The sequence below is a fragment of the Emys orbicularis genome, chromosome 13, assembly GCF_028017835.1.
Source record: "Emys orbicularis isolate rEmyOrb1 chromosome 13, rEmyOrb1.hap1, whole genome shotgun sequence".
Lineage (NCBI taxonomy): Eukaryota > Metazoa > Chordata > Testudines > Emydidae > Emys > Emys orbicularis.
Window position 1 is genome coordinate 24628646 of NC_088695.1, and position 26857 is coordinate 24655502.

A 26857-nucleotide genomic window follows, 5' to 3' on the forward strand; every position below is an offset into this window, starting at 1 on the left:
CTCTGGGCTGGGGCAGGGTGTTGAGGTGCAGGAGAGGGATCAGGCTGGGGCAGGGGATCAGGGCACGGGAGGGTTGCAAGCTCCGGGCGGCATTTAACTGAAGCAGCTCCTGGAAGCAGCAGCATGTCCTCCCTCCAGCTCCTATGCAGAGGTGCGGCCAAGCGGCTCTGCACGCAGCCCTGTCCGCAGGCACTGCCCCTACAGCTCCCATTAGCCGCAGTTCCCAGCGCTTGGGGCAGGGACAGGGTGCGCAGCCCCCTGGCTGCCCCTAAGCTTAGGAGCTGGAGCGGGGACATGCTGCTGCTTCCGGGAGCCTCGGCACCCATGTGCGCAGGGCCGGCTCCAGGCACCAGCCAACCAAGCAGGTGCTTGGGGCGGCACATTTTCAGGGGCGGCATTCCAGCCAGACTCTTTTTTTTTTTGGTGCTTGGGCGGCAAAAGCCTAGAGCTGGTCCTGGCAGCAGCAGCGTGTCCTGCACCGGGGGTGCCCTGGGCTGCTGCAGTTCGTGTCGGGGAGCAGCGCCTGCACCTTATGGCTGGGCGGGCTCCAAGCATGGGACACTCGGGCTGGGGGCCGCCCCTCGGGGCACACTGAGCTGCCTGCAGGTGCCACAGGGTGAAGCGGCCAGAGCCGCCCAGGGACTGCGGCAGGGCGGCCAGAAGCAGCAGCAGGAGCGGGGCCATAGAGGGCGGGGTGCTGCTGTGCGGGGCCCGCATCCCGCTTTCCAGGGCTCCGCTCCCTCTGGGGCTGCCCTGCCCCGGCTCCTCAGCCCCCTGCCGGGGCGGTCCCCCAGCTCTGTCCTCCCCAGTCCCGGCCGGTCGTGGAGGCAGGAGCCCCGTCTGGAGGGACCCTGGGCTGAGGTGCGGCCCGGGAGCCCCACTGCTTACCCCGACCCTGCCAGCGCTGGACCTGTTAGAGGCGAGGGGGGAGTGGGCGGAGTCAGCACTGGTGGGGGGAAGCCCAGCGCTGGGGCGGCAGGGGGTGCGGGTGGGGTGGGGGGAGAGCCCAGGGTTGGGGTTGGGGGCAGCCAAAAATTTTTTTGCTTGGGGCGGCAAAAAACCTAGAGCCGGCCCTGTATGTGCAGAGCAGCCTCTGACCCTGCTCCCTAGCTGGAGCACGGGAGCTGGGCAAGCCCCAGACCCTGCTACCCAGCAGGAGCTTGAGGGCCAGTTTAAACTGTCTGGAGGGTTGGATGTGGCCCGCGGGCCATAGTTTGCCCACCCCTTCCCTAGTGTGTGCAAGTGGCTGTCATGCCCCCGGACGGGAGTTCCTTCCACGCAGCAGTCTGTCTCCTGTGCGGGGGTGTGCGAGCTGCTTGCACACCTTAGTGTGAGCAGGGACAGCTGCCGATGAGCCTGGTGCGTGCCCCAGTGGGTGGGGCTGGGGGCGGTACAGCTGTGCCGGAGGAGCGGCCGTTGCATGGCACTGGCTCCTGTGAGCGGTGGCCCAACATGCTGCGGCTTTCGCCGCTGCAGTTCTTGGCAGAGCCCTGCAGCTCCGTGGATATCTGATTTATATCCGCAAAGGGCTCTACCCTGGATCTTTTTCCCCCATACTCAGCTCATTGTGTTCTATTAGTGAAGATAAACATTTCCTTATAAATATTTTCATGGCACTTCTGCCATGGTACTCTGTGCCCAGCTTCATCCTCAGCCTCTCTATTCAGAGCAGTAGCAATTGCAACGCTGCAGCAGCAGTGTTATCGAGAAGGCTCTCTGGTACTTTCTCAGTTCTTTCAAGGCTGGTTCTTTCATACATTTTAAGACCAAAAAGCACCATTATGATTATCTAGTCTGACCTTCTGTATAATACAAGTCCGAGAACTTCATCCAATAATTCCTACATCAGGCCCAATAACTTGTGGTTGAACCAGAGCAGAATCTTTTAGAAAGAGACATCCAAGCACAATGTAAAGACTCGAGGGGGTGGAGAATCCATCATTTCCCTTGGTAAGGTGTTCCAGTGATTAATTAGTCTTACTGTTAAAAATACACCTACCTCGATATAACGCTGTCCTCGGGAGCCAAAAAATCTTACCACATTATAGGTGAAACCGTTATATTGAACTTGCTTTGATTCACCGGAGTGCGCAGCCCCGCGCCCCCCCCCCCCGGAGCGCTGCTTTACCGCATTGTATCCGAATTCGTGTTATATCGAGTAGCGTTATATCGAGGTAGATGTGTAGGTGCCTTATTTCCAGTCTGAATTTGTCTAACTTCAGCTTCCAGCAGTTGGTTCTGGTTATTCTTTCATCTGCTAGATTAAAGAGCCTTCTATTAGAAATTTTCTCCCTGTGCGTAGGTACCTCCAGACTGATCAAAATTTCTCATAACATTGTATTGAATAAGCTAATCAGAATGAGCTCTTTAAGGCAGGGCTTCCCAAAGCATTAGGCATAGCTTCTCAGGGGCTCTCACATGCCTCTTGCTTGTTCTGGAGAGTCTCCGCTTTCACTTAAAAACTGTTGCGAGCTCATGGTTGTAGAGAAAACCTTCAAAATGTGAATAGAGTGTAACCAGTATATCACTGTCTGCCTATGACTTTGTCCTCACTGCTAAAAAATTGTATGTGTATGGCAAGATAACCCTCACATGTTCATTATCTTGTGGTAAAATCCTAGTGGAGACAAGCTCCCTGTAGTTTTTACTGTGAAGGAGCTAGGCATGGGCAACACTATACTATACGCCATCAGGGGCTTGTTCACCTGCACATATGCCATCATGTGCCAGCAATGCCCCTCTGCCATGTACATTGGCCAAACCAGACAGTGTCTACGCAAAAGAATAAATGGACACAAATCTGACATCCGGAATCATAACATTCAAAAGCCAGTAGGAGAACACTTCAACCTCTCCGGTCACTCAGTAATAGATTTAAAGGTGGCAATTTTGCAACAGAAAAGCTTCAAAAACAAACTCCAACGAGAAACTGCTGAACTAGAATTAATTTGCAAACTAGATACCATTAACTTGGGCTTGAATAGAGACTGGGAGTGGCTGGGTCATTACACAAATGGAATGTATTTCACCATGTTAAGTATCCTCACACCTTCTTGTCAACTGTCTGGAATGGGCCATCTTGATTATCACTACAAAAGCATATTTTTTTTCTCCTGCTGATAACTCATCTTAATTAATTAGCCTCTTAGAGTTGGTATGGCAACTTCCACCTTTTCATGTTCTCTGTGTGTATCTATATCTATATCTTCATCAGATGCATAGAATAGAACATATAGTAAGAAGTGGGCTGTAGCCCACGAAAGCTTATGCTCAAATAAATTCGTTAGTCTCTAAGGTGCCACAAGTACTCCTGTTCTTTTTGCAGATACAGGCTGACACGGCTGCTGCTCTGAAACTTGTTTCCACTAGGATTTTACAGAATGGTAGCTAGCATGCTTTAGTTATCTTGAGGTAAAAACACCCTTTTTTTGCACTGAAGACACAGCCTCGGTTTGCAGAGAGCCTAAAACAGTAGCTGTGAGGTATGAACCTCTCCATTCATTTCAATGGCTATGGATGCCGATGCCAATGTAGATACGTCAAACGTCGATATTGTTAACTATTTCACTGCTCATGAAAGCATGTCAGAAATGAATGGAAGTATCTTGTATTATAAAGATCTGCACTATCGCTTTCCAAAGTGAGGAAGGCAGGAGCGTGTGTGTGTGTGTGTGTAAAGGATACCTATAATGATAGGTGGGCTTTTGACGACACATGGTGGAATTGCAAAGCAGGTCGTGTGATGGGTTTCATTCTCCTGAGAGAGGGGCTCGGGTTTCAGACGTTTGCACAGGCTGCTGCTCCCATTATTGGACAAAAGTGCTCAAATCACTTTTGTGACTCTTTTCTGACTCTGATTTTTTTCAATGTTCTCTTTTGAAGTGTGGTCTGGACACAGTATTCTAGTAGTGCTCTCACCAGTATTATCTCTCTGCTACTGTTTTGTATTCATTTCTCTGTCCCATCTTCTCAGGTGTACTCTCAATTCATTATTGGAATTGCTTGGAAAAGTTTGCTTGACATCTGTTCATCTGATTAACATTTTTGTTAAGTGAACTTCTCTTAAAAATTGGGCTTAGAATCATTTTGACATCATGTGCTTGGAAAACTGAAACAGCTGATATTCAACAGAGCAGACTTTGCCTAGGTCTCATTCTCCACTGTCCAAGCTCACTCATGTCCCCATCAGGACACATGGTCTACTTTGTTTGCAGGTGGTCAGGTTAAGGGATCCACTGCAGTTACAGAATTCTTTGATAGACTTCTTATCCATTGGAATTTGCTACCAACCCTTTTTTGTCCTCAGCCTCTGACACCGTGGCTCCTGATGAGCTTCTCCCTGACGTGAGTGTCACAGGTCATGTTGTGTGACAAAGTTCCTCCTCTATCTTGGTGGGTCCTGCGCTTACTGGTGGATTTTCTTGCCTCAGAGATTCACCATGTGGGTTGTGGAACAGCCCAGAGACCTTCCCCTCTGGAAGAACCCACGTCCAGGTCAATTGGGAGGTTTGAGGGGAACCCGGGCCCGCCCTCTACTCGGGGTTCCAGCCCAGGGCCCTGTGGACTGCAGCTGTCTATAGTGCCTCCTGTAACAGCTGCATGACAGTACAACTCCCTGGGCTACTTCGCCATGGCCTCCTCCAAACACCTTCCTTATTCTCACCACAGGACCTTCCTTCTGGTGTCTGATAACGCTTGTGCTCCTCAGTCCTCCAGCAGCACACCCTCACTCTCAGCTTCTTGCTCCCAGTTCCTCACACTCACACCACAAACTGAAGTGAGCTCCTTTTAAAACCCAGGTGCCCTGATTAGCCTGCCTTAATTGATTCTAGCAGCTTCTTCTTAATTGGTTCCAGGTGTCCTAATTAGCCTGCCTGCCTTAACTGGTTCTAGCAGGTTCCTGATTACTCTAGTGCAGCCCCTTCTCTGGTCACTCAGGGAACAGAAAACTACTCATCCAGTGACCAGTATATTTGCCCTCTACCAGACTCCTGTACCCCACTGGTCTGGGTCTGTCACAGTTGATATGCAGACAGCTTGTGGCAGATGAAGGGTTGAGGGAGAAAGGAGTTGTAGTGGGAGTCATTTGCTTAGAATTGGAGCAATCAAATCTTTGCTGTCCCGTCCCAACGATTGTGATGGAAGCTTCAGCTTTTTGTGTTCCTCAAACATGCTTCTCATAGTTTAGACCAGCAGAACTTCCCTGAGTGGTGGGCATCCTGATAAATGTAGGTTGCCTCCACTTGGATACAGAGTAGTCTGTTATGTGAAAATTTTCTGTCTACTCTGTGAATATTAGACAATTGAATCTGAATCAATCTGGGGGTCTCTATGACAGCAGTTACATTTGGACAGGACAAATACTCCCTGCCTTTTCTAGTTGAGTTTCAACCAGCCTCACTTATGGAGATTCTAGAGGTGCTATTAAGTGGATAAGATTTGGGTGTTAAGCCTAGTAAGGGATCAGTGTAGCAGGTGTCTCAGTTTCCTCTCCTCTATCTTGACTTTATGCATCTAGAGTAGCCACAGTTCTGCAGTGGGCATCTTCAGGACTGATCCAGGGGCTAGGACCAGGGGCTGGGAGTTCGGAGACCTGTGTTCTGTTCAAGCTCTGTTGTGTGACCTTTGGCAAGTCACTTAATCTCCATGCCTCAGTTTCCCCATCTCTAACTGGGATGATACTTACCATCCTATGTAAAATGCTTTGAGATCTACAGAGTTCAGGCATTACTATTTTGTCACTGTTTGTATTATTCCCTTCTATTGTTCATGCTACATACAAACAGATCCATCATTCCCTTATCTAATGGTAATGTTGGAGAGAAGTAAAACACCTGTGTGCTGCTGCTTCAGATCTAGCTTTGCAGCTGCTGTTACATATAAGCACTTCCTAGCAGAATATGGAGAAATGTATACGTGTGAGCTACTCCAGAGTAGTGCAAGAATGATGTGACTGACCATGAATAAAACAATTATATGGCATGTACACAAAGTGGTGTTAAATGCAATAAGTAACTGAATCTCTTCTGGTTATTTCAGGGATTACTTGTAAAACTAATAGTTATAAAGTTTTCAGAGACCATCATGAGTTTCAAGTTGATGTTCTTTCAGCACAGATTTTCTTCTCCTAAGTGTATTTAGTTAAATAGGTGTTAACAAAAACAGAGTTTTAAACACCTGAATAACATGTCTCTTCCCATCCCTGTCAGGTTTCACTTCTTTGGTACTTTTGATGTTATCATTTCAATTAATCAGCTGGAATCTTCTAAGACAAACAAGCCTTGCATTTCTAATAGGGGAAACAAGCAGAAAACTTCTTTTGTCTTAAGGCATGTTTGTAACAGGGAACACTTCACTCCTGTGCTCCAGGATCTGCATTTGTTGCCAGTTTGTTGCCTGGTGCGGTTTTAGGATGTTGGTTTTAACTTATACAACCATAAATGGGTGGGATCCTGGTTTCTTCAGAGACCTGCCTGTCTCTGTGTCATGTGATCGTTTTTGCAATCTGAGGCCTTGGCTACACTTGGCAATTCACAGCGCTGCCGTGGCAGCGCTATGAAGCGCGAGTGTAGTCGCGCCGCCAGCGCTGCGAGAGCTCTCTCGCAGCGCTGTAAGTACTCCACCTCTCCAAGGGGAGTAGCATGCAGCGCTGCAGGCGCTGATTACACTGGCGCTTTACAGCGCTGCACTCGCTGCGCTCGGGGGGGGGGGCGTTTTCACACCCCTGAGCGCAGCAAGTTGCAGCGCTGTACAGCGCCAATGTAGCCAAGGCCTGAGGCACTGAAGGTAATGCCCTCCCTGCATTTAATTGCGAGGGGGCTGCAGGCAGGGCTTCTTGAGTGTAAGGGCTTGTCTGCATGATTAAGTTAATTCGGTACAAACCCTTGTGTGGACACATTCATTTTGGTTTGCACCAGGTTTATTTTGGTTTGTTTTAAATAGATTAGGAATTAGATTTAGTATCTGACTTCAGGTCCCAGCATGCAGTACTCTACATCAATCTGAGCATTCTGGGACCTGTATTCTCCAGAGGCTGCATTTTTGTCTTAAGCTTGAAGCTGTTTGCAGACTGGTTTATTTTAACATAATTTGATGCAGCTTTTGGGCTCCTGGTAAGTTGCCAGCACAGCCTTCAGTTGGGCAAAATTTGTGCCTGCTTTGGTCTCTATTTTTTTGAAGATTCTCTAGTGCACTTTTCCTGCCATTTATGGGCTTACACTCTGCTCTGGGGACTCCAATGCTTCAAGCCAAGTTTTTTAATTACGGTCGTTGCAAAGTCTCAAAAGCGTAGATAACATTTGTGGCTCCTTACAGTCAAGTTGAAAGGCCCGGACATGACTTTGTCATAACATACACAGCCAAGCAGCAGTTGACCTTCATTTGTTTAAAGAGGGTTATTGAGCTTTTCAGCCCTGACTGTCATTGTGTAAATGTCCTCATAGGAATCTCCTTCTGCAGCCTGCCTGCTTTGTACTTGCAAACCCAACATGAGGCATACATGCTGCTGGCTTAGATTTATGTAAGACCTGACACATGCTGCTGCACAGCACTTCCTAAGCAAGGTCTCTGACCTGGGCGTTCCAAGCTTCAGCCCTATTGCACAGATGCCTGTGCTGGTGCAAGGACCCAGAGTTAAGAATCATTTTGATAACCTGCTATTGTTTGTAATGCAATTGTGCTTGCTTGACAGCATCATATCTATCACTGTTTGACTCCCTCTCTGTGCCCTTGCCCCCGCTTTGAATGGAGCTAAGCAGGCTTGCACCTCAGCAGGATAGGGAACATTAGCTGCTGCTGAATAAGCAGTAGGGGAGACTAAAATTTTTGTATACCTTACAAATGCTTATTTCTCACTGCTACATTGATTCTCCCAGATGATACAAAACTACTCAAGATTGTTAAGTCCCAGGCAGACTGCCAAGAGCTACAAAAGGATCTCTCAAAACTGGGTGACTGGGCAACAAAATGGCAGATGAAATTCAGTGTTAAGTGCAAAGTAATGCACATTGGAAAACATAATCCTAATTATACATATAAAATGATGGGGTCTAAATTAGTTGTTATCACTTAAGAAAGATCTTGGAGTCATTGTGGATAGTTCTCTGAAAACATCCACTCAATGTGCAGCGGCAGTCAAAAAAGCTAACAGAATGTTGGGAATCATTAAGAAAGGGATAGATAATAAGACAGAAAATATCATATTGCCTCTATATAAATCCATGGTATGCCCACATCTTGAATACTGCGTGCAGAAATGGTCGCCCCATTTCAAAAAAGATATATTGGAATTGGAAATGGTTCAGAAAAAGGCAACAAAAATGATTAGGGGTATGGAATGACTGCCATATGAGAAGCAATTTAAGACAGGGACTTTTCACCTTGGAAAAGAAACAACTAAGGGGGGGGATATGATTGAGATCTATAAACTCATGACTGGTGTGGAGAAATTAAATAAGGCAGTGTTATTTACTCCTCATAACACAAGAACTAATTAATGAAATTAATGGGCAGCAGGTTTAAAACAGACAAAAGGAAGTATTTTTTCACAGAACACACAGTCAACCTGTGGAACTCCTTGCCAGAGGATGTTGTGAAGGCCAAGACTATAACAGGGTTCAAAAAAGAACTAGATAAGTTCATGGAGGATAGGTCGATCAATGGCTATCAGCCAGGATGGGCAGGGATGGTGTCCTTAGCCTCTGTTTGCCATGGGAATAGATGACAGGGGATGGATCACTTGATGTTTACATGTTCTGTTCATTCCCTCTGGGGCACCTGGCATGGGCCACTGTCAGAAGACAGGATACTGGGCTAGATGGACATTTGGTGTGACCCAGTATGGCCATTCCTATGTTCCCCCCTTTCCAAATCAAAACCTTTGTATTTGCATTTTATTGAAGATGGAGGTTGGCACTTTCAAAAGCACAATGTTCTGCACTGAATACAATGAGAAGAGAGTCCAAATGACAAGAACTGAAGCACTGAAAACATTTTCTATCTGGTCCTCTTTCTTAGGTGCACCAGGAGATGGCCTGTGACAGTCTTCATGAATCTCTTACTGATTTCTCAAAATTTTGTCCTTAGCATCTAAGAAACCTAATAACTTGCACTTATAAGAAAGGGGAAGTAGACACAGCCAAGCTGGGAAGAGGCCCAGTGAGCCCCCATCCTGGGCTTCAGAGTCCAGGCTGCAGCTTCAAAGTGCTTTCTGCACAGATGTTTTTACAGTATTAGGGCAAGCTCCACTAGCCTGAGTCTGTTGAGCTGAGCTTGGAGGCTCGCTTCTGCTCAGACGAAAATGCTCTGTAGACATCCTCCTAGAGGCCTTGGTTTCCCTGCACCTGCAAATAAAAATATTTCTACATCTAACCAAATTCTGCACCAGTTGTCTTCAAAATATGTCCCTAGTTACTGATTCCAATTTTTGCATCTTTTCATTAGGTGCTTCCCTGCCCTCTTTCTTAGGTCCAGTATAATTTAGATGTGTGCTTGAGCACTTTGATTTCCCAGTCCTTGATAGGGCCCTACCAAATTCACGGTCCATTTTGGTCAATTTCACGGTCATAGGATTTTAAAAATCGTAAAATTAATGATTTCAGATATTTAAATCTGAAATTTCATGGTGTTGTAATTGTAGAGGTCCTGACCCAAAAAAGGAGTTGTGGGGGGATCACAAGGTCATTGTAGGGGGGTTGAGGTATTGCTACCCTTATTTCTGTGCAGCTGCTGGCGGTGGCGCTGCCTTCAGAGTTTGGCAGCTGGAGAGCAGTGACTGCTGGCTGGGAGCACAGATGTTATGTTATGGTATTGCCACCCTTACTTCTGCGCTGCTGCCTGCAGAACTGGGCCCTCGGTCAGCAGCCACCACTCTCTGGCTGACCAGCTCTGAAGACAGCAGCGCAGAGGTAAGGGTGGCACGGTATGGTATTGCCACCCTTACTTCTGTGCTGCTGCTGGCAGGGCATCGCCTTCAGATCTGGGCGCCTGGCCAACAGCTGCTGCTCATCGGTCACCCAGCTCTGAAGGTAGTGGAGAAGTAAGGTAGCGACCCCTCTAAAATAACCTTGCAACTCCCTTTTGGGTCAGGACCTCCAATTTGAGAAACGCTGATCTCCCTTGTGAAATCTGTGTAGTAGAGGGTAAAAACACACAGAAGACCAGATTTCACGGGGGGAGACCAGATTTCATGGTCCGTGAGGTGTTTTTCATGGCCGTGAATTTGATAGGGCCCTAGTCATTGAGCTGCCTAGGGGACTATTCCCCTAGGCAGGAGCATGGAGACTAAATGCTTATCGTGCTGGTACTTTGGGCACACTGGTGCCAAGCTCAGGTGTAGAATAAGAGGACTTTTTATATCAGATTGTTGATACATACATATAAAGTCTGATTGGTCTTTTGTTGGTGAAAGGAGCTGGCTTAACACCTCTAGAGTCTGAAGTCCTCTCATTTGTCTGGTTATAACAGAGCCAGTGACAAGATAAGCATCCTGCATATTAAGCTTTGCCATTGTGCCTCAGCCCTAACCTAGAATACCTCTAGGGATCAGTAAAAAGCAACAGAGGGTCCTGTGGCACCTTTAAGACTAACAGAAGTATTGGGAGCATAAGCTTTCGTGGGTAAGAACCTCACTTCTTCAGATGCAAGTAATGGAAATTTCCAGAGGCAGGTATAAATCAGTATGGAGATAACGAGGTTAGTTCAATCAGGGAGGGAGAGTTCAGTCTCTATGGCCTATCTGTAGCCTCTCTGCTTAGAGTACTGACAAGGATGATGGTTGGCATGTTTTTACTGAGGGCAGGTCTATGCTAAAAACGCTTCATCAGTGCAGCTACACTGTTAGAGGGCTTATTCCTTCACCCTCTCACTTCCCTGGTCCTTCTCTCGCATGAACAGAGAGTAACAATACCCGAAGTCCAAAGGTGCAAACAATTCAATGTTTATTGGGGTGAACTTCCAGCAAGCAATGATTCCAGTTTCCTTCCTCAGTGTCCCCCTTCCCAGCTCTGATGCCACAGAGCTTTGCCTGTGTCCCTGTTCCCATTTCCCCCCCTTAGCAAAACATGTTTCTAATCCCCCCCCCCTTACTTTCTGATTGGCTGCAGACTATATAGTAAAACTTGAGTTCTGCTTAGCTATACCTTAACCAATCATTTTACTGAAATTTAACTAACCAATCCCAACATATTGTAACATGATTATCTAATGAATTATATCCCACCATCTTAATTGGCTTACACCCAACAAAATTAATTATACAGCAGACAGAAACAATCACAGAACCAGACAGAGATTATACAGACAAACAATAGGGAAGGGGGACTACAGTGAAAGAACAACAAAGAAATGAGGATTTCACACCCCAGCTATTGATAAATGAGTTCTTGCCAGACAGGATGCTGTCCAACTTAAGTTTTCTTTAAATCTTCTAGGCTCTTCCCTTTCTCTGGAGGTGATAGATTGGATCACCTTTTTTACAGCCCAAAACTGCCTTATTTCAGTGTGACTGGTGAGGATGTGACCGTTTGCTTCCCAGCTTATGGCTGCCTCTGCTGTTTAGCCAAAGGCCTTAGCCTAAGAACAAGGCCTTAGACTATCATAGTGAGAGAAGGCCCATACACAGGCAGACTGTGATTTTGCTTCTTGTTTTGTACCTCTATAACTAGCTAAGTGATAAGAATACACCTACATTCTTAAAGTACAGGCCTTTGCAGACAGGCCTGAATATCTATAGCCTAACACTCCACCCCCCCTTTTTTTTCTTTCTTTTTTGGGATCCTCCTGCCCAGGTATCCCTGGAAAAGCATAGGACATATGGTGACACATTTCCTGATAGGGCCAGGCATCAAGGTGGAAGGTGTCGATATTCCATTTGTCCCACTGCCCGTTGTGTAGTACAGTGCCCTGCACCTTCTCTCGTACTGGCATACCACACCTATTCCAATTATATATATCCAGACTTCCCATTATAGTGGGCCCAAGAAGGTTGGGTCTGGGTTGTATAGTACACTGGGGGGGGCTTACTACATAACCTATAAGTAATCTCCATATGTATACTTAACAATACACCAGCCACTATAATAATCCACAGGAACACCAGGAGTCCTGACCACTGCAGTATGGTCCAACATCCGAGCCACCACCAAAACACTGCCTCTCCTCCTTCGACAGAGTCAAGATTTTAATGTGTCCAGTTGCTGGCAGTTGCAACAAGCTGCCCCTGCAGGGTTTACGTGCTTTTGTCCATATCGTAAGTCCACTGATTGTCCACAGAGAAATGGGTTATTGTCCAAACCAACTTAACCACTTGGTATGGAATCAGGCAGTATGCCCTGGTTCAATTATTTACATCAATAAGATTCACAGATCCATTTGTGCAACAAAGCCCAGATAACAGTGTGTAGATGTGTATTGTTTGGTTATGGGCTGGTGTAATTGTGCCCCCTAGTAATATGTACATTTTCAGCAAAACACCTCATACACAGTACACCCAATTGTCCACCCCTTGCCATAGACCATTGGGTGTGCTCCTCTATGGCCATCAGGGAGGGGCACATCCAAACATCTTCTCTGGATTTACACCATTTCATACACCCCTCCATTGATTCTCAGCGAGCTCCTCCCCTTCTCATTATTCCCATAGGGCTTGTCCGGGGACCACCTTACCTGGTGTTCCATTTCCAGGTTCCACAGTAGCTATTACACAGGTGCTGGCCTCCTAGTTGAGCATTTTGCATTCCCATACACATCTCCCCCCCAGGTTAACCTTTTGAAGCCACCCCCCACCCACATCATGAGGTTTTCTGTTCACTGAAACACAACAATGCTAGCAACAAGACAAACACCACAAAACATAGATCCATGGTATTCTGGGTTATTCTTCTGCTGGCGCCAGCTTGCTTGTAGACTGTCTGAAAAACAAAAGAAACAATTTCCACCCCCTTGGTGGGGACAGATTATTGCTTAATAATACTACCACTTCCTTTTACAAATCTCCTTGCTAATTGCAGGAAAAATAGAAGAGTTACCGCCAGGCTGTACTTATTTTGTTCTATAGTCAGGCTAGTGAATTACCCCACTCACTGGTCATTTATGAAATTCATGAGGTGGTGTACCTCAGTTTTCCCTCTTGTACAACAGATCAGGTTTGCAATAGTTTGTGGTACTTAAGTGCAGATGCGCCTACGCTGATAGGAGAGAGCTCTCCTATCAGCAGAGTTAATCCACCTCCCCGAGAGGTGGTATGTATGTTGACAGGAGACGCTCTCCTATCAACATAGGTGCTGTCTACATGGGAGGTTAGGTCAGTAGAACTATGTCACTGTGGGGTGTGGATTTTTCACACCCCTGAGTGATGTAATTATACTGATATAGGTCTGTAGTGTAGATCAGGCCTGATTTTGTGGGGAGAGTCAGGGAGGGGATGCTGAGCCAGTGAATTGTAGGTCGTTTGCCAGCTCAGATGTCTGGTGGAATTGGCAGCTCTGCTCCTCTGTCTCAACCTTCTTTCCCCAGGTTGCAAGGACTGTTTGAAAGGTTTGTGCAGGCAGCTCTGTACAAACTGGGGAAATGATTTGGGGTCACTTGTTCCTTAATGCTGATAATTCAGTCTGTTTGGATTGTACCTTAGTGCCTCCTGCCCTGCCCCACAAAAATAAACCCAGGAGGTGCTTTTCAGTTGATTGAGGGAGAGCAAATGTTTCTGGGCAAGGTACATTTCTTTAGTATTGACAAGATCTTAGTCACACCTGACCTGGAGTCAAACAAGTGACCTAAGTGTGAGAGGCTTGGTATTGTCAATGTCTTGAATCATTTAACTCCTTTAGTGTTTTTAACCATGATAAATCCTGGGGTTGTCCAGCCCAATACTTTTGCAGTCCCTCTTACATGGTTTTCTCAACCTCTTTCACAGTGATCCTGAAAATATATCACAATTACAGCTGTCTTCCTGTGCAAAGGGATTGGGTAAGAGGCTGATTTCCTGGCTGGCCTGTGCCAATCCTCTTCTGTGTTTGGTTAGGTAAATAATAACAACAACAATAATGCTTTGTACTTCTAAAGCTGCTTCTGTCTGAAGATCTCTGTGGGCTTTACAAACAATTAATTTAGTCTAGCAATACCTCTTCTGAGGTAGACAAATACGATTCCCATTTTCAGATGGGGAAACTGAGGCTCTGAGATATGAAGTGACCCATCACAGCCTTGACAGGAAGTCCGTGTCAGATCTAGGAATGGAACCTGCATGTCTGGTATCTCCCAGTCCTCTGATTTACTATCTTGGGTATTGGTAAATTCCTGAGAAATAGTAATACTGTAGCACCAAGTTACCCATCTCTAGGCCCTAACACCTGTTCCATTATTGCAGTATAACATTCCTTTCAGTAAAGATGGTGAGGATGTGAAGTGTTTGTGCTCAGCATTCATTCAAAACCCAAGTAATGAGTATAGCAATGTGAGCAGGCTTGTGCAGGTGATGAGGCCTGTGATTCTAAATCCCTTCTATTGTGTGCCTTCTGAGTGTGTTTGTGCTGCATGCTAAGGTCGATCCAGCAAGTAAGTGTTTAAGCATCTGAACAGCAGTGTAAGAGTACATGTAACTAAGCACTGTAGAGGGTAGTCAAGATTGTGATAGAGTTTTCGTGACTTTAATGTGTAGAAATATTAGATATGCAGCAGAAAAATAGAAATTATGTAGTATTTGAATTATTCAGGTTGGTTTGCTCATTGGGTTGATTAACATGGAAAAAGACACCTGCTTTTAAAAAATATTTGGTGTTTCACCTTTCTTTGGATCCTTTTTGGGGAAAAGTATAAACTCTTGGGATTTGATTTTTACTTCACACATTACTCTGCATCTGCTAAGTCAGGGTGGGCAAACTTTTTGGCGCAAGGACCACATCTGGGTGGGGAAATTGTATGCAGGGCCACGAATGTAGGGCTGTGGCAGTGGGTTGAGATGCGGGAGGGAGTGCAGAGTGCAGGAGGGGGCTCAGGGCAGGGTGTGTGGAGTGTGGGAAGGGGCTCAGGGGAGGGGGTGCGGAGTGCGGGAGGGGGCTCAGGGCAGGGGGTTGGGGTCCAGGAGGAGTTCGGGGTGTGGGCTCTGGCCCGGCGCCGCTTACCTCGAGCGGCGCCAGGGTGGCAGTGGTGCACAGCAGGGCTAAGGCAGGCTCCCTGCCTGCCCTGGACCTGCGCCACTCCCGGAAGTGGCCAGCATGTCCGGCAGTGGCTCCTGGTGGGGCCGCGCACTGCCCTCGTCTGCGCGTACCACCCCCGAAGCTCCCATTGGCCGCGGTTCCCCATTCCTGGCCAATGTGAGCTGCGGGGGTTGGTGCCTGCAGGCGAGGGCAGCGCATGGAGCCCTCTGCCCCGCCCCCCTTCAGGGGCCGCAGGGATGTGGTGCCGGCCACTTCTGGGAGCAGTGTGGGGCCAGGGCAGGCAGGGAGCCTGTCTCAGCCCTGCTGCGCCACGGGGCTGGCAATCCCGTGGGCTGTATTGAAAGCCCTGACAGGCTGCATCCAGCCCACGGGCCGTAGTTTGCCCTCCCTTGTGCTAAATAGATACCACTTAGAAGGTGATACCTCTTCTCTCTCTTGTTTTTTCTTCAGTTTGACAAGTTGCTCTTTTTGCAATATGTCATCTTAAAGCTGAGGCATTAAGTACTGTCTAAACTAGTCATCCCTATAGCAATTCAGATGGCAGTGCTGTCTGCATAGAATGACAGTGTTTCCATTGCTAGCTTCTACAACACAGCTAGTAGCTGACAGAGACAGACTCATCTGCACAGTATTCCAGTAACGTAGGGAAAAGTTCTCTGAGCTAGGAACCAGGATACCTTGAATTCAAGACCTGCCTTTACTGACTTTAGTTTTGATTTGTACGTACTTCTCTATTGTAATTAATAATGAAAGTTGTGACCTCAGCACTAGATAACTGTCAATTATAATCTACTGCACTCTATCCTTTGCAAATAAAATAATGGAGAAGTTATATAGGCCATGTTAGATGCAGTGGGGAATAGAACTGAACTTTAGCCATTCTGTGACACTGCCTTTCAGACTGATTGATCCACATATATGTGCTTTGGGTATCCTGCCTTTAGCCAGAACGCTACGCTGCACTCCTAAAGCTAGGCATAGATATCTGGCACTTACCACTACAATATCAGCTTGAGCACCAGAAGGAGACCCACCCCACCTTGGTACAATGGTTGGATCAGTAATGGGCAGTGACAGTCAAGGGGCCCAGGGTAACATTCACTTTCCGAGCAACCAGGTGGGAGTCCCACTAGGGCTGAGTGATTGTGCTTTTATGAAGACTGGTAAACTGAGGCTTGCCATACACTGTTCAGAGAACCCATAGCAGGAGAGACTCAGTGGAGGCCTGAACCAGGGGTTAACAGAGATGGGGAGCTGGATTTGGGGTTAGTACTAGAGTCTGTTATCTCAGGAAGGGTCTATGACCTGTTTGCAGAGCCTTAGCAGAACCCAAGTGAAGCATTTGGGGTTAGAGATATAGACCCTACAAGGCACTGCAAAATCTGTTGCTGAAGCCCATCCCATGCTTCCAGGAGGTGGGGAGGGGCCCAGACGGTGTCAAAGCCCAAGCAGGTCTCTGGAGAGGCCCTGTGTATGACAGGGATCTTAGAGGGGGGCCTGGTCTCTTGCAAAGATAGAGACAGGTCAAGGAAGAGCAAGTCCCTATGTTGTTTGTCTTGACTGTAGGAAGGCAGCACATGCTACTAGGTGTGGCCCTACTGAGAACTTTCCTCCTTGGGAAAAGGGACAGTGGCAAAGGGAAAAGCCTGGGTCCCCAGGGGTGAACAAAACCGAGACAATCCTGAGGGTGGAGTGTCCAAACTGGGCAAATGGCAGCAGTGCTTAGAGTCTCAGCTAATTAAGGGAGATACCTTGGCTCCACACTCAGCCTGGGATTTTGAGAGCTTGAGGTCTTGTATAAGTGATGAGCAGAACCACGGCAGGCTCAGGAGCCTGAAACAACATGGTTGGAAAGGGAGTTAAAGAGGCGCTCAGTTTTCAGTGTCTGTGAGTGCAAGAAAAAAAGCTGAAACTGAACTTAAAGGATCTGGAGGGCAGAGTATCAAACAGCTCTGGAAAATGCAGGCCTATGTGAAGGGACTGGGCACTGAGGCAAAGACTCGGGGGGCCCAGACCCAGGAACTGAAACAGAAGCATTTCCAGACTGTGGAGGAGATGACAGCATTGGAACCAAGCTAAATGTGTGCAAGCAAACCTTCGGAGAAAGATCATGCAAAGTGGCCAATTAGGTGAAAGTGCTTTTTCAGGATAAAAGGGACAAGCAGAATGAAGTAGGGACCTAGGTCCAAGATTAACAAGGGAGATACACCAAGAGTGACAGTGCGAGAGAAGATGGCTGAAGTTACTGAGTGGTGTACTGGGTTAGGTAGTAACTCAGAGGTCTGAACCAGTCAGAGAGCAAGCTGATTAGATTAGCAAAAGACTGCGGATCTGGGGTTATAACTTAAGCAGGATGCAGGAAAAAGCATGCCAAAAGCAGTGGATGAAAATAACCATTTTGGAGAGCAATGATATGAAGGAAAAGAGGCACTTGGGGAAATGTATGTCTGCCTTCTGACAGCAAGTGGCTCACCTGGAAAGGCGAAACTCCAGTGACAAGGCTGCATGGCAGGATTGTATGTCTCATAGACAGACTTGACCACAGACAGAGCAGGGAAGGCTTGGCAGTGGAATTAGATCCCCAGCAATCAGGAAGAAAAGCAGGAGGAGTTGAGTAGATGTTAGCCCAGGAGAAGAACTTCTTTGAGTGTGACATGTTGGGACAGAAGCTTGGGAGAGGAAGGTGAAAGCTCTCTCCCAAACCAGAGCTGGGGCAGAAGCTTTGGACTAGAAGGTGGAGCTAGAGCAGCTCAATAAACATATAAAATGTATAAAGATCAAGGGCTTAAAGAGATTCAGAGGCGCAAGGTTAGGAAAAATATCTGGGGTGGAGAAAGGAACAGCAGATAATGGAGATGAAATAGAACCTGGAAGCTGAAGCCAGCAAGTTCTTGAGACTGGCTGGAAAAGCTACACCTTTGAATGCCCTGGCAGCAGACAACAACAATGGAGAGAAGAAGCCCAGCTGCACAGAATGCAGGCTGGAGCCCAGCAGATGTGTGAGCAGAGCATTGAAGAACCCAGGGAGATTTGAGATAAGGCCGTGAGCCCAGAAATAAGCAGTTGTCAGGTAGGGGGGTCAATGCAGAGTCGTTAGTGGACAAGTTGTGCCCTCTTACGATATTTAATTGAGAGAAACTGGCAGACCAACAAAGGAACAGGTGTCCTGTGTAATCCACAGCTGTTTGTGTGGCGCTCTGTTCCTCTCGTGTGGTGTCTTGGTGACATACGGAGGCTGATAAGCCTGCTACAGTCTTGCCTAGCAGAGCTGGGTCTCTAAGCTGCTCCTACTGTTAGATCCAGGGTTCCCAATCCAGATTTGATCCTTGCTGTTTATAAGCTGCCCATGGGCACAGCATTGCACCATAGATGCAGAAGTGGTGTGCAGGGCGGGTTTGTCAGAGATTGCAGTAGCTCCTATCACTACCCAGCAGACCCACAGAGTAATGGACTGGAGAGATCTGAAGAGAGGGATGCTTCCGGCACCGGGCTGAAATCATTGTACAATTTAGCAAACTGACAGATTAAGATGGTGGAGTGTCTTTGGGAGGTGGAAGATACATGTTCCTCAAGGAAAAGAACCCTGGCACAGGCCACATAGAGTGAGCAGGAGCTGACCTGCCTTGGAATAGAGAGTAAATGGGGACCTGCAGTATTAGTGGGTGGAACAGGTGAAGATGACTAAGCCCAGTACTGAAATGCTCCTGCACAGCCAGTTCATTGAGAACTTGAAGAGGCTGGAAGCTGAGATGCTTTAACAAAATAATTGGAATTGGTAAAGAAGAGAGAATTGGGTTATTTCAGGAGCTTGATTACCTGGCTTCAGGGTATACTGGCTGATCAAAGAAAACTCTTCTGCACCAAATACCATAGTGACCTCATGCTTTTTAATATAAATAGATCATCACATCTGCCTGTTGCACAGTCCATTCATTTGGAAGGTCATTCTGCCTTTTATTTGTTGAAGGTCCTGGGGATTACAGTGGATGAGAAGCTGGATATGAGTCAACAGTGTGCCCTTGTTGCCAAGAAGGCTAACGGCATATTGGGCTGCATTAGTAGGAGTATTGCCAGCAGATTGCGGGAAGTGATTATTCCCCTCTATTTGGCACTGGGGAGGCCACATCTGGAGTATTGCATCCAGTTTTGGGCCCCTCACTACAGAAAGGATGTGGACAAATTGGACAGAGTCCAGCGGAGGGCAACAAAAATGGGGGCTGGGGCACGTGACTTATGAGGAGAGGCTGAGGGAACTGGTCTTATTTAGTCTGCAGAAAAGAAGAATGAGGGGGGGGATTTGATAGCAGCCTTCAACTACCTGAAGGGGGATTCCAAAGAGGATGGAGCTAGGCTGTTCTCAGATGACAGAACAAGGAGCAATGGTCTCAAGTTGCAGTGGGGGAGATCTAGGTTGGATATTAGGAAAAACTATTTCACTAGGAGTGTGGTGAAGCACTAGAATGAGTTACCTAAGGAAGTGGTGGAATCTCAATCCTTAGAGGTGTTTAAGGCCCCGCTTGACAAAAACCCTGGCTGGGATGATTTAGTTGGTGTTGGCCCTGCTTTGAGCAGGGGTTGGACTAGATGACCTCCTGAGGTCTCTTCCAACCCTAATCTTCTATGATTCTAAGTTGCTGTTGAAGTTTTCCTGAGTGTGAGTTTGATGAAGTTGGGGTGTATGTATTGTTTTCAGTATCTGCTGGAGATGGAAGTCAAATCTCTGTGGAGTGCTGGAGTGTGTTATTGACAGCTTTGTAGTTGATGTGTAAATTTCCAGGAGTGCAGGAGACTTTTTTTCTTTTGATTTCTACAGTGTGTATCCTGATTGCAACATTAACGATAGCCTATTAAGTTTGTGTCAGTATTGTTAGCATGATTTCTTTTAGAACTTGCACCTGTAGAATAATTTTAGCTGCTACTGTATCTTTCAGAGAATTGGAATAAAGGGCAAGCACAATATCAGTTTATCCTGGAGATTTTAGCTACTTAGTGTGAAATTTAATTTGCAAGTAGTGGACTGATAATTCCATGTGCTCAGTTTTTTAACACTGTAGTACAGTTGATTGTTTAGTGTTTAACAAACCTTTTTGGGTAAGTAGTTTATTTACTGCATAATGAACGTGACTGTACATTCTATATTAGGGATTTAGGTTTCTTATCTGAGAAACGTGACACAGCGTTGTCAACCCCAAGCATTCAAAAATTACGAGTCAGTCCTCCCCACCCCCCAAAATTGAGATTTTAAAGTATAACTATTCAGTCCTTTTTATTTATCTTCTAAATTTTGAAGCCTTTTAGGGTTCATGTTTTCCAGCTTTTCTCTGCAATCATGAGGACTAGGGAAAAAAAGAATCTGAGATTATTACTTACTCACAGGGCTCTGGAAGCTGGGGCTATCAGAAAAGCACCAAATACTGCAAGACTCACAATAAAATTGTGTGTTGGCAACACTGGAGGTATGAGAAATTAATGCTACAAATCAGATGTTTACTACAGTGAAGATGGGCAGTACTGCTGATGATTAGTATAATGTGAATAGACCTAACATATTTCATTTCCAGATTTTTCTTTATGAACACTGCATAAGTTAGATGTTTTGTTCAGTGAGAGTGAACTGGAGTAACATCAGTTCTCAAGTTCTTTCCATTTATACCCCAAAGGAACTGAACAGATCACTAGGACTTATGAGAATTATTCCTGGTTGAAGCCTAGTTGGTGGGGGTGGGGGTGAGAGTGAGAGTGGAGGGAGAGGAAAGACTGCAACTGCCTGCATAGAGAAGTATCTTGAAAATCAGAAATAGAATATAAATCCTTAGTCTCACAAATGATGGGTAGGTTAGCCGTGTAAATCACTTTTACATAATCAAAACCAGGGGGAGCACTGTCCGCCTCTTAAAGGAGAAATTGAATGTACCGTATATACTCGATCATAAGCCGGTTCGTTTATAAGCTGACCCCCGCCCCCCCCCAAGATGGATAAGTAAAAATGGAAAATTTGTATAACCCGTTCATAAGCCGACCCTATAATTCAGGGGTCAGCAAACATTGGCTCCCGGGCCATCAGGATAAGCCGCTGGCGGGCCGAGATGGTTTGTTTACCTAGAGCGTCCGCAGGCACGGAGGTAAACCTAAGTAAACAAAATGTCTCGGCGCGCCAGCTGCTTACCCTGATGGGCCGGGACAGCAACTGGTGGGGAAATTTTTTTGGGGGGAGAAGCTGGGAGTCAGGGCAGTAACTTCTGTGACCACCCCCCACATGACCCCACCTCTAGCCCGGGACCCCCACACTCTCCCCATCTCATCCCTTCCCACCTTATCTGGGGAGGGCCAGGTGAGGATGTCTCTGACCTGGCTGGAGCTGCTCCGGCAGGCTGGGCAGCGCGGCTGCAGCCTGCTCTGGCGGGCCAGACCGGGTGGCGCGGCTGCAGCATTTTCCAGCAGGCTGGGCTGGGCGGCACAGCCCCAGCATGTTCTGGTGGCGTGACCACAGCCTGCTCTGGGGGGTGGGGCCGAGCGGCACGGCTGCAGCCTGCCAGCCCCGGAGCTGCACCTGCTTCCGAGGCTGGGGGAAGAGCAGAAGCTGCGAGACTCTGGCCCCGCCTCTTCCCTTCTGCCTGTGCTGCCTCTCCTTGCTCCCTCTGTTGGGGGGAGGGGCTGTGTCCCACCGCTCCCCCTCTATACCCGTTCATAAGCCGACCCCCTTTTCTGGTGCTTCCCTTTTTTACTAAAAAAATTCGGTTTATGAACGAGTATATACTGTAATTTCCCTTATTTCAGCTGAGAAAACTTGTTTGATTTAGTCTGATATTTTTATTAGTGCAGGTTTTAACAGACCTGGTCCTCCATTGTTGCACAGATGTTAACAAACTGAATGTTGCTTGTTGGGAAATGCTAAGTAAAATACTGTTTGACTTGATGAAATATTTTCAAATGTCACTTACCTCAGTCAGAAATTAATTAACATCTTTGGCTTCATTGGGACACAGTATCCTCCTTAATGTCTTAATCATCAAGAATATGACTTGCTACTGCAGAAGACTTATATTAGCAAAATTGTTTGAATGGATTTGCAAAGGTATCCAAGGAGTTATGACTGTTTTATTTTTATTAACATGACAATGAAACTAACACTCTCATAAGCTGATTCCCTCTTGACCTGATCTGGCCATTGATTGATTTCTTTCTTGGCATTTTGGACAACACAGAGCTGTTGAAAATGCATGGGATGTAAATGAAGGAGATTGAGATGACTGCACTTGTTAGTTTCTCAGGATAACACTTTGCCCATGAAACCAGTTTTATTCAGAATTTTTAGACTCTAATAATGATAATTGAAACATGTGACTTTTAATAGTTATGCAATTCTGTGACTTCCAGTGAATGAACTAGAACTTATCTTTTTTGCTTTAGGCTTTCAGATAAACTTCTGTGAAAAGGCACAAAGTAAGCTACAAATTTTATAGTATTATGCTACTTTTATTTTTATTTTTTTATATCCGTCTTGGTTCTGGGAATGTATCCACTGTTGTTCCAACTAACCAACCATGGCAATTATACATTGATTGAGCTTCCATTTTTCATATTGCTTAAAAAGTAAAAAAACAAACAAGCAAACAAAAAACGCAAATGGTTTTCTATTAGGCCATTGGTTGTAAAAGTTTTACATGCCTTTTACACTTACATGTCTGTAACAAGTGAATAATGAACTAGAGGTACACAGATAGTCCTATTATTCACTGGAGTTTCACACACTGCCAAACTCCAGTGGAGTATGAATCAGGTGGGATTTGACTTTTTGAATTGCAGCTGCTTTATTAAACTAGAAGTGTTCCTTAAAGAACACTTTTTGCTTCTTATGTAACTTTATATTAAGAAAAATGAATTAAGTTAAACAGTGCAACATATTTGGTCTGAGCACCTAAAAAGTTCCTTCTGTAGGTATTGGTCACATTGATATTGATTTGGATCATTGTTACTATCTGTGCACCTCTGTGGGAGGAAGGGAGTAATGTAGATAACTTCCTAAACTTGGCTGCCTATTTCAATTGAGCCTAGACTTTTGGAAGGTGAGACTAAAATCAATCATTGCAAAGCAATTTTTGATGACTAATGGAAGCTCTTTAGGATTAATTTTTTTTATTGTTTCTCTCATGGCTTTTCATACTTTGCATTGCTATGTCACTCAAATCACAGTACCCTTCACAATTGCCTGTCATGAGTTAGTGGAGTTTTATTGGAGACCAAAACATAGTTTTGATGGCACCTCTATTTGGTAAATGTTCTGTAGTTCAGTAAAAATCCACTCTGCATCTCATTCTGCATTTTAAATATATATTTTAAATTTTTATTTGCATTTGATGAATATGCATATTTATTTTAACTGAATTCAGATATCTAGAGTTGATTGCTAATATTCAATAATTGGTGTCTTGGAATTTAAAGACTGATATCCAATGTACATGCTCGCTAGAAAAATGAATATAAACTAATTTATTTTGAGATGCTCTAATGAGAATATCCTGCATTGTGGGATGAGAGGGTTTATATTTCTGTTAACTGCTATTTGCAGACCACTGCATTTCTGTTTGGAAAACTTACAAGAGGTACACTTACAAAGGTTCAGTGCATAGCAGGCCAACTTGTGACACCACTGTGCCAGTGGGACTGAACTGGAGAACAATACATGTCCTTTAACAATATGGTTTGTCCTAGAGTGTGGCAAATTCTAAAGTTCCTCTGGAAAGCAGTATTTTCAAATCCATTTTATAAAATTAAAACTTTACACAAAACTTATGTAAAACTCCCAAGTACTCGGTCTTCCTAGTGAATGCCTAGCTGATTGCTGCTCAGATCAAAAAATGTTTTCTTAAAAACCAAACAAGCAAACAAATCCCCCATAACGTATAGTTAGTTTACTGTGGTGATAAATGGGTGTTCCTGGACCACAGGTGAAAGAGTTTGTTACACAGGGAATTTGTTTCTGAGAAAAGCTGGCACACTAAGTTCTGACATCAAACTTGACATTTTAAGAAAGGTTGCCTTAATATTTGCTCAGGACGCTGTCCTTAATCTTGTGTCAGCCTCTTACAGATCCTCTTCTGTACCATGGACACTGAAAACTTTCTGACCAAAAATATCTCTGCAGAGTTTGAATCTATTTATTTTTTATTTCTCCATTAGGGACTGTTGCATAAAACCAGGATCTTTTTTCAGTCCACTTGCTCCAACTTCTTATTCCCCACTTGCAACCAGAATGTTCATGGGGACATAATCTTTTCCACTAGACACGGTCCTGCTGTGTCAGAGGAGTCTGGCTTTGCGAAGGGAATAAGCAGCTGAACTCTTAAACAAAACACAGGTCCCTGATAATGAAATGAAACAAAAGTATGGGCTCTGCCAGCAGAATGGTTTGTATGCAGAGCAAGGGTCATTCCAAAATTTCACAGGAAGCACAAGCATGCAGACAAAGATCTCCCATCAGTGAACTGATGAGAGGACCTCAAAGAAGGAAGTTGTCATTGTGTCCCCTGAAGGAGTTGAGAGCTTCTAAGGTAGGAATATGCTAAGCATAGAGTAAACCAATGAGTAAGAGGGAGATATCTTTGACAATCCAGTGGGATAAAATGCATCTATCATCTAAGAGCTTGGAAAAAATCATTTGGACTGTATTTCTGTCAATGACCTATGTACTGTGTATGCCAAACACCCCAGGAACACAGTGCTAGGTCAGCCAGTGGGGACTCCAGAAGAAATGAGAGTTTTATCTAAAGTCATGTTACTGTATGTTTTGAGGTCTGTACTTTGGCTGAAAGCTGAAGGTTGAAATGTGATTTTTAGTACAATCGTCTTCGCCGTGATGTGCACTCACCTTGGATGATGGAGACAGTCTCCCTAGTATATTGTTTAGATGGAGGATGTAGGGGTGTCTGTTGTGAGTTGTTTAGAGTTGCTGCATTTACAAGGTAGTGTTCCAGTTGTGGAAACACTTACACATGTACATAATGTTAAGCATGTGAGTAGCCCCATTAAAGTCAGCGGATCTGCCTTCACATTTAAAGATTTTGCAGGATCAGGACCTAGCAGCAAAGACAGAGGCATTTCACAGGGGCTGAACTCAAACCTCTTGCCCGTTTATCAAAGCACCTTAGTTCATCTTTAAATGCAGGTGGAAAATAATAGAAGTGGATTAAAAATAACTGATCTGTATTCAGAACATTTTACTAATGAGTAACTATCCATGTAGACCTTTGTGTTCCTGCACACTCACCTGTTTCAATACAGGAAACGTTGGCAAAAAATAATTTTGAATTGAAAACTTCACATGTAAAAATTCCTTGGAAGTTTGTCACACCTGGCAAAAAGAGCAAGGCCAACAAATGGGTTTACCTGCTTCCTTGATCTTGATCAGTCCTTGGAAAATTGAAAGTGATTTTGATCTTAGGTAAATTAAAATATTTATATTAAGTTTACTGCTAGTGTCCATTCCTGAAATGAATTCAATTGGCTTACATAATTCAGTTCTTAATTGTTCCAATAGGGTGACAAAATATGAAAGGCTCAACTGTCTTCAGAGGAAAGTGTTTGAAGAGTCTAAATCCTGCCACACTATAGACTTCTAAATAAATTGTTGTACACAGCCCTCTCCACCTTGGAAATCTGTATGCTAGAATGGGGAAAAAAATGTGTTCAGAGATTGAGAATGGGGGAGGAAAACCTCTAATGTATTTTGTTGAGACAGAAGTTTTACTTGTTAGCACAGCGGGCCCTCAGAGAGAAGATGCTTAGAAATACTTAAAGGGTAAATATCTGCAGTCTTTATGTACTTCTGACAAATCATTGCTCATCATCTGAGGGGTATTTTGTGCTGAAAGGAGTTTGGGCTTGTGAGGTGAGTATTTTAATAAGTGAAGTAGGTGAGTAGTTAAAATATCAAGGGAACTTTTTGACCAACAGAATTTGCTAGTCATCACAAAACAAGCTTTCAACAGAAAAGAAGCTTAGTGTGTAGTAAAAATGGCAGACTACTGAGCTGAGTGCTTCCCATTATAAAGGCTGATTTTTAAAGGGTGGCAATTTTGCTCACTTAAAATTATCATTAAAATAGTTTCCATATGTATTTTCTCATCAAAATTGGGTTTAGAAGAATGTTGGCAGAAGTATTAGCTGAATATTTTGTGTGCATATTTAGCAGAAATGTCATGTCCTTTTAGAATTGAGATTGTGTAAAAACATTTCAGTTGTTCTGTGATAACCTGCTCAAAGACTATTTGGCTTGTGCGCAAATTTTTCAGTAGTGCTCCACACCCAGCAGCTCCCATGGAGCATTAGAAGAGCTGTTGGGTTCTGAGCATTTTTGAAAATCTGACCCTATATTTTTATGAATACAATATAAGAATTAAATAAGAGGTAAGCTAATTGAATTTACAATTGTATTACAGCATTCTAGTTTGTTAGTCCTAAATAGCACGCAGCCCAGCTTCCCCTTCTCCTTGGCCTCCTTGCAGATGAGCAACAATTTATACCGCAAATCTGTTTTTCTGCCAAAGAAACACAAATTGGACTGTTTATTTGCAGATGTTCTCTCAGTTTTGCATGCTTGAGGGTGGAAAGCTGAAGCAAATGGGTATTGATATTCCATGCTGGGCAAAAGTTGTGCAATCTGAGTTTGTTTGCAGATTCTCCCTTTTGAATCTGTGAAGCAGACA

At 45.2% G+C, this 26857-nt stretch overlaps 1 protein-coding gene across 2 annotated transcripts in view; it reads left to right on the top strand.

The window, feature by feature from the left end:
* The window catches only part of MAP2K4 (mitogen-activated protein kinase kinase 4), a 173619-nt gene that overhangs the window by 9694 nt on the left and 137068 nt on the right, over positions 1-26857 (top strand). Inside the window, exon 2 of one of the 2 annotated variants that reach the window (XM_065415124.1) lies at positions 22563-22595. The exons of the other annotated variant lie outside the window; for it this stretch is intronic. Coding sequence (XP_065271196.1) covers positions 22563-22595 — 33 coding nt within the window. The remainder of the gene's footprint in view (positions 1-22562; positions 22596-26857) is intronic. 2 annotated transcript variants of the gene reach the window in all.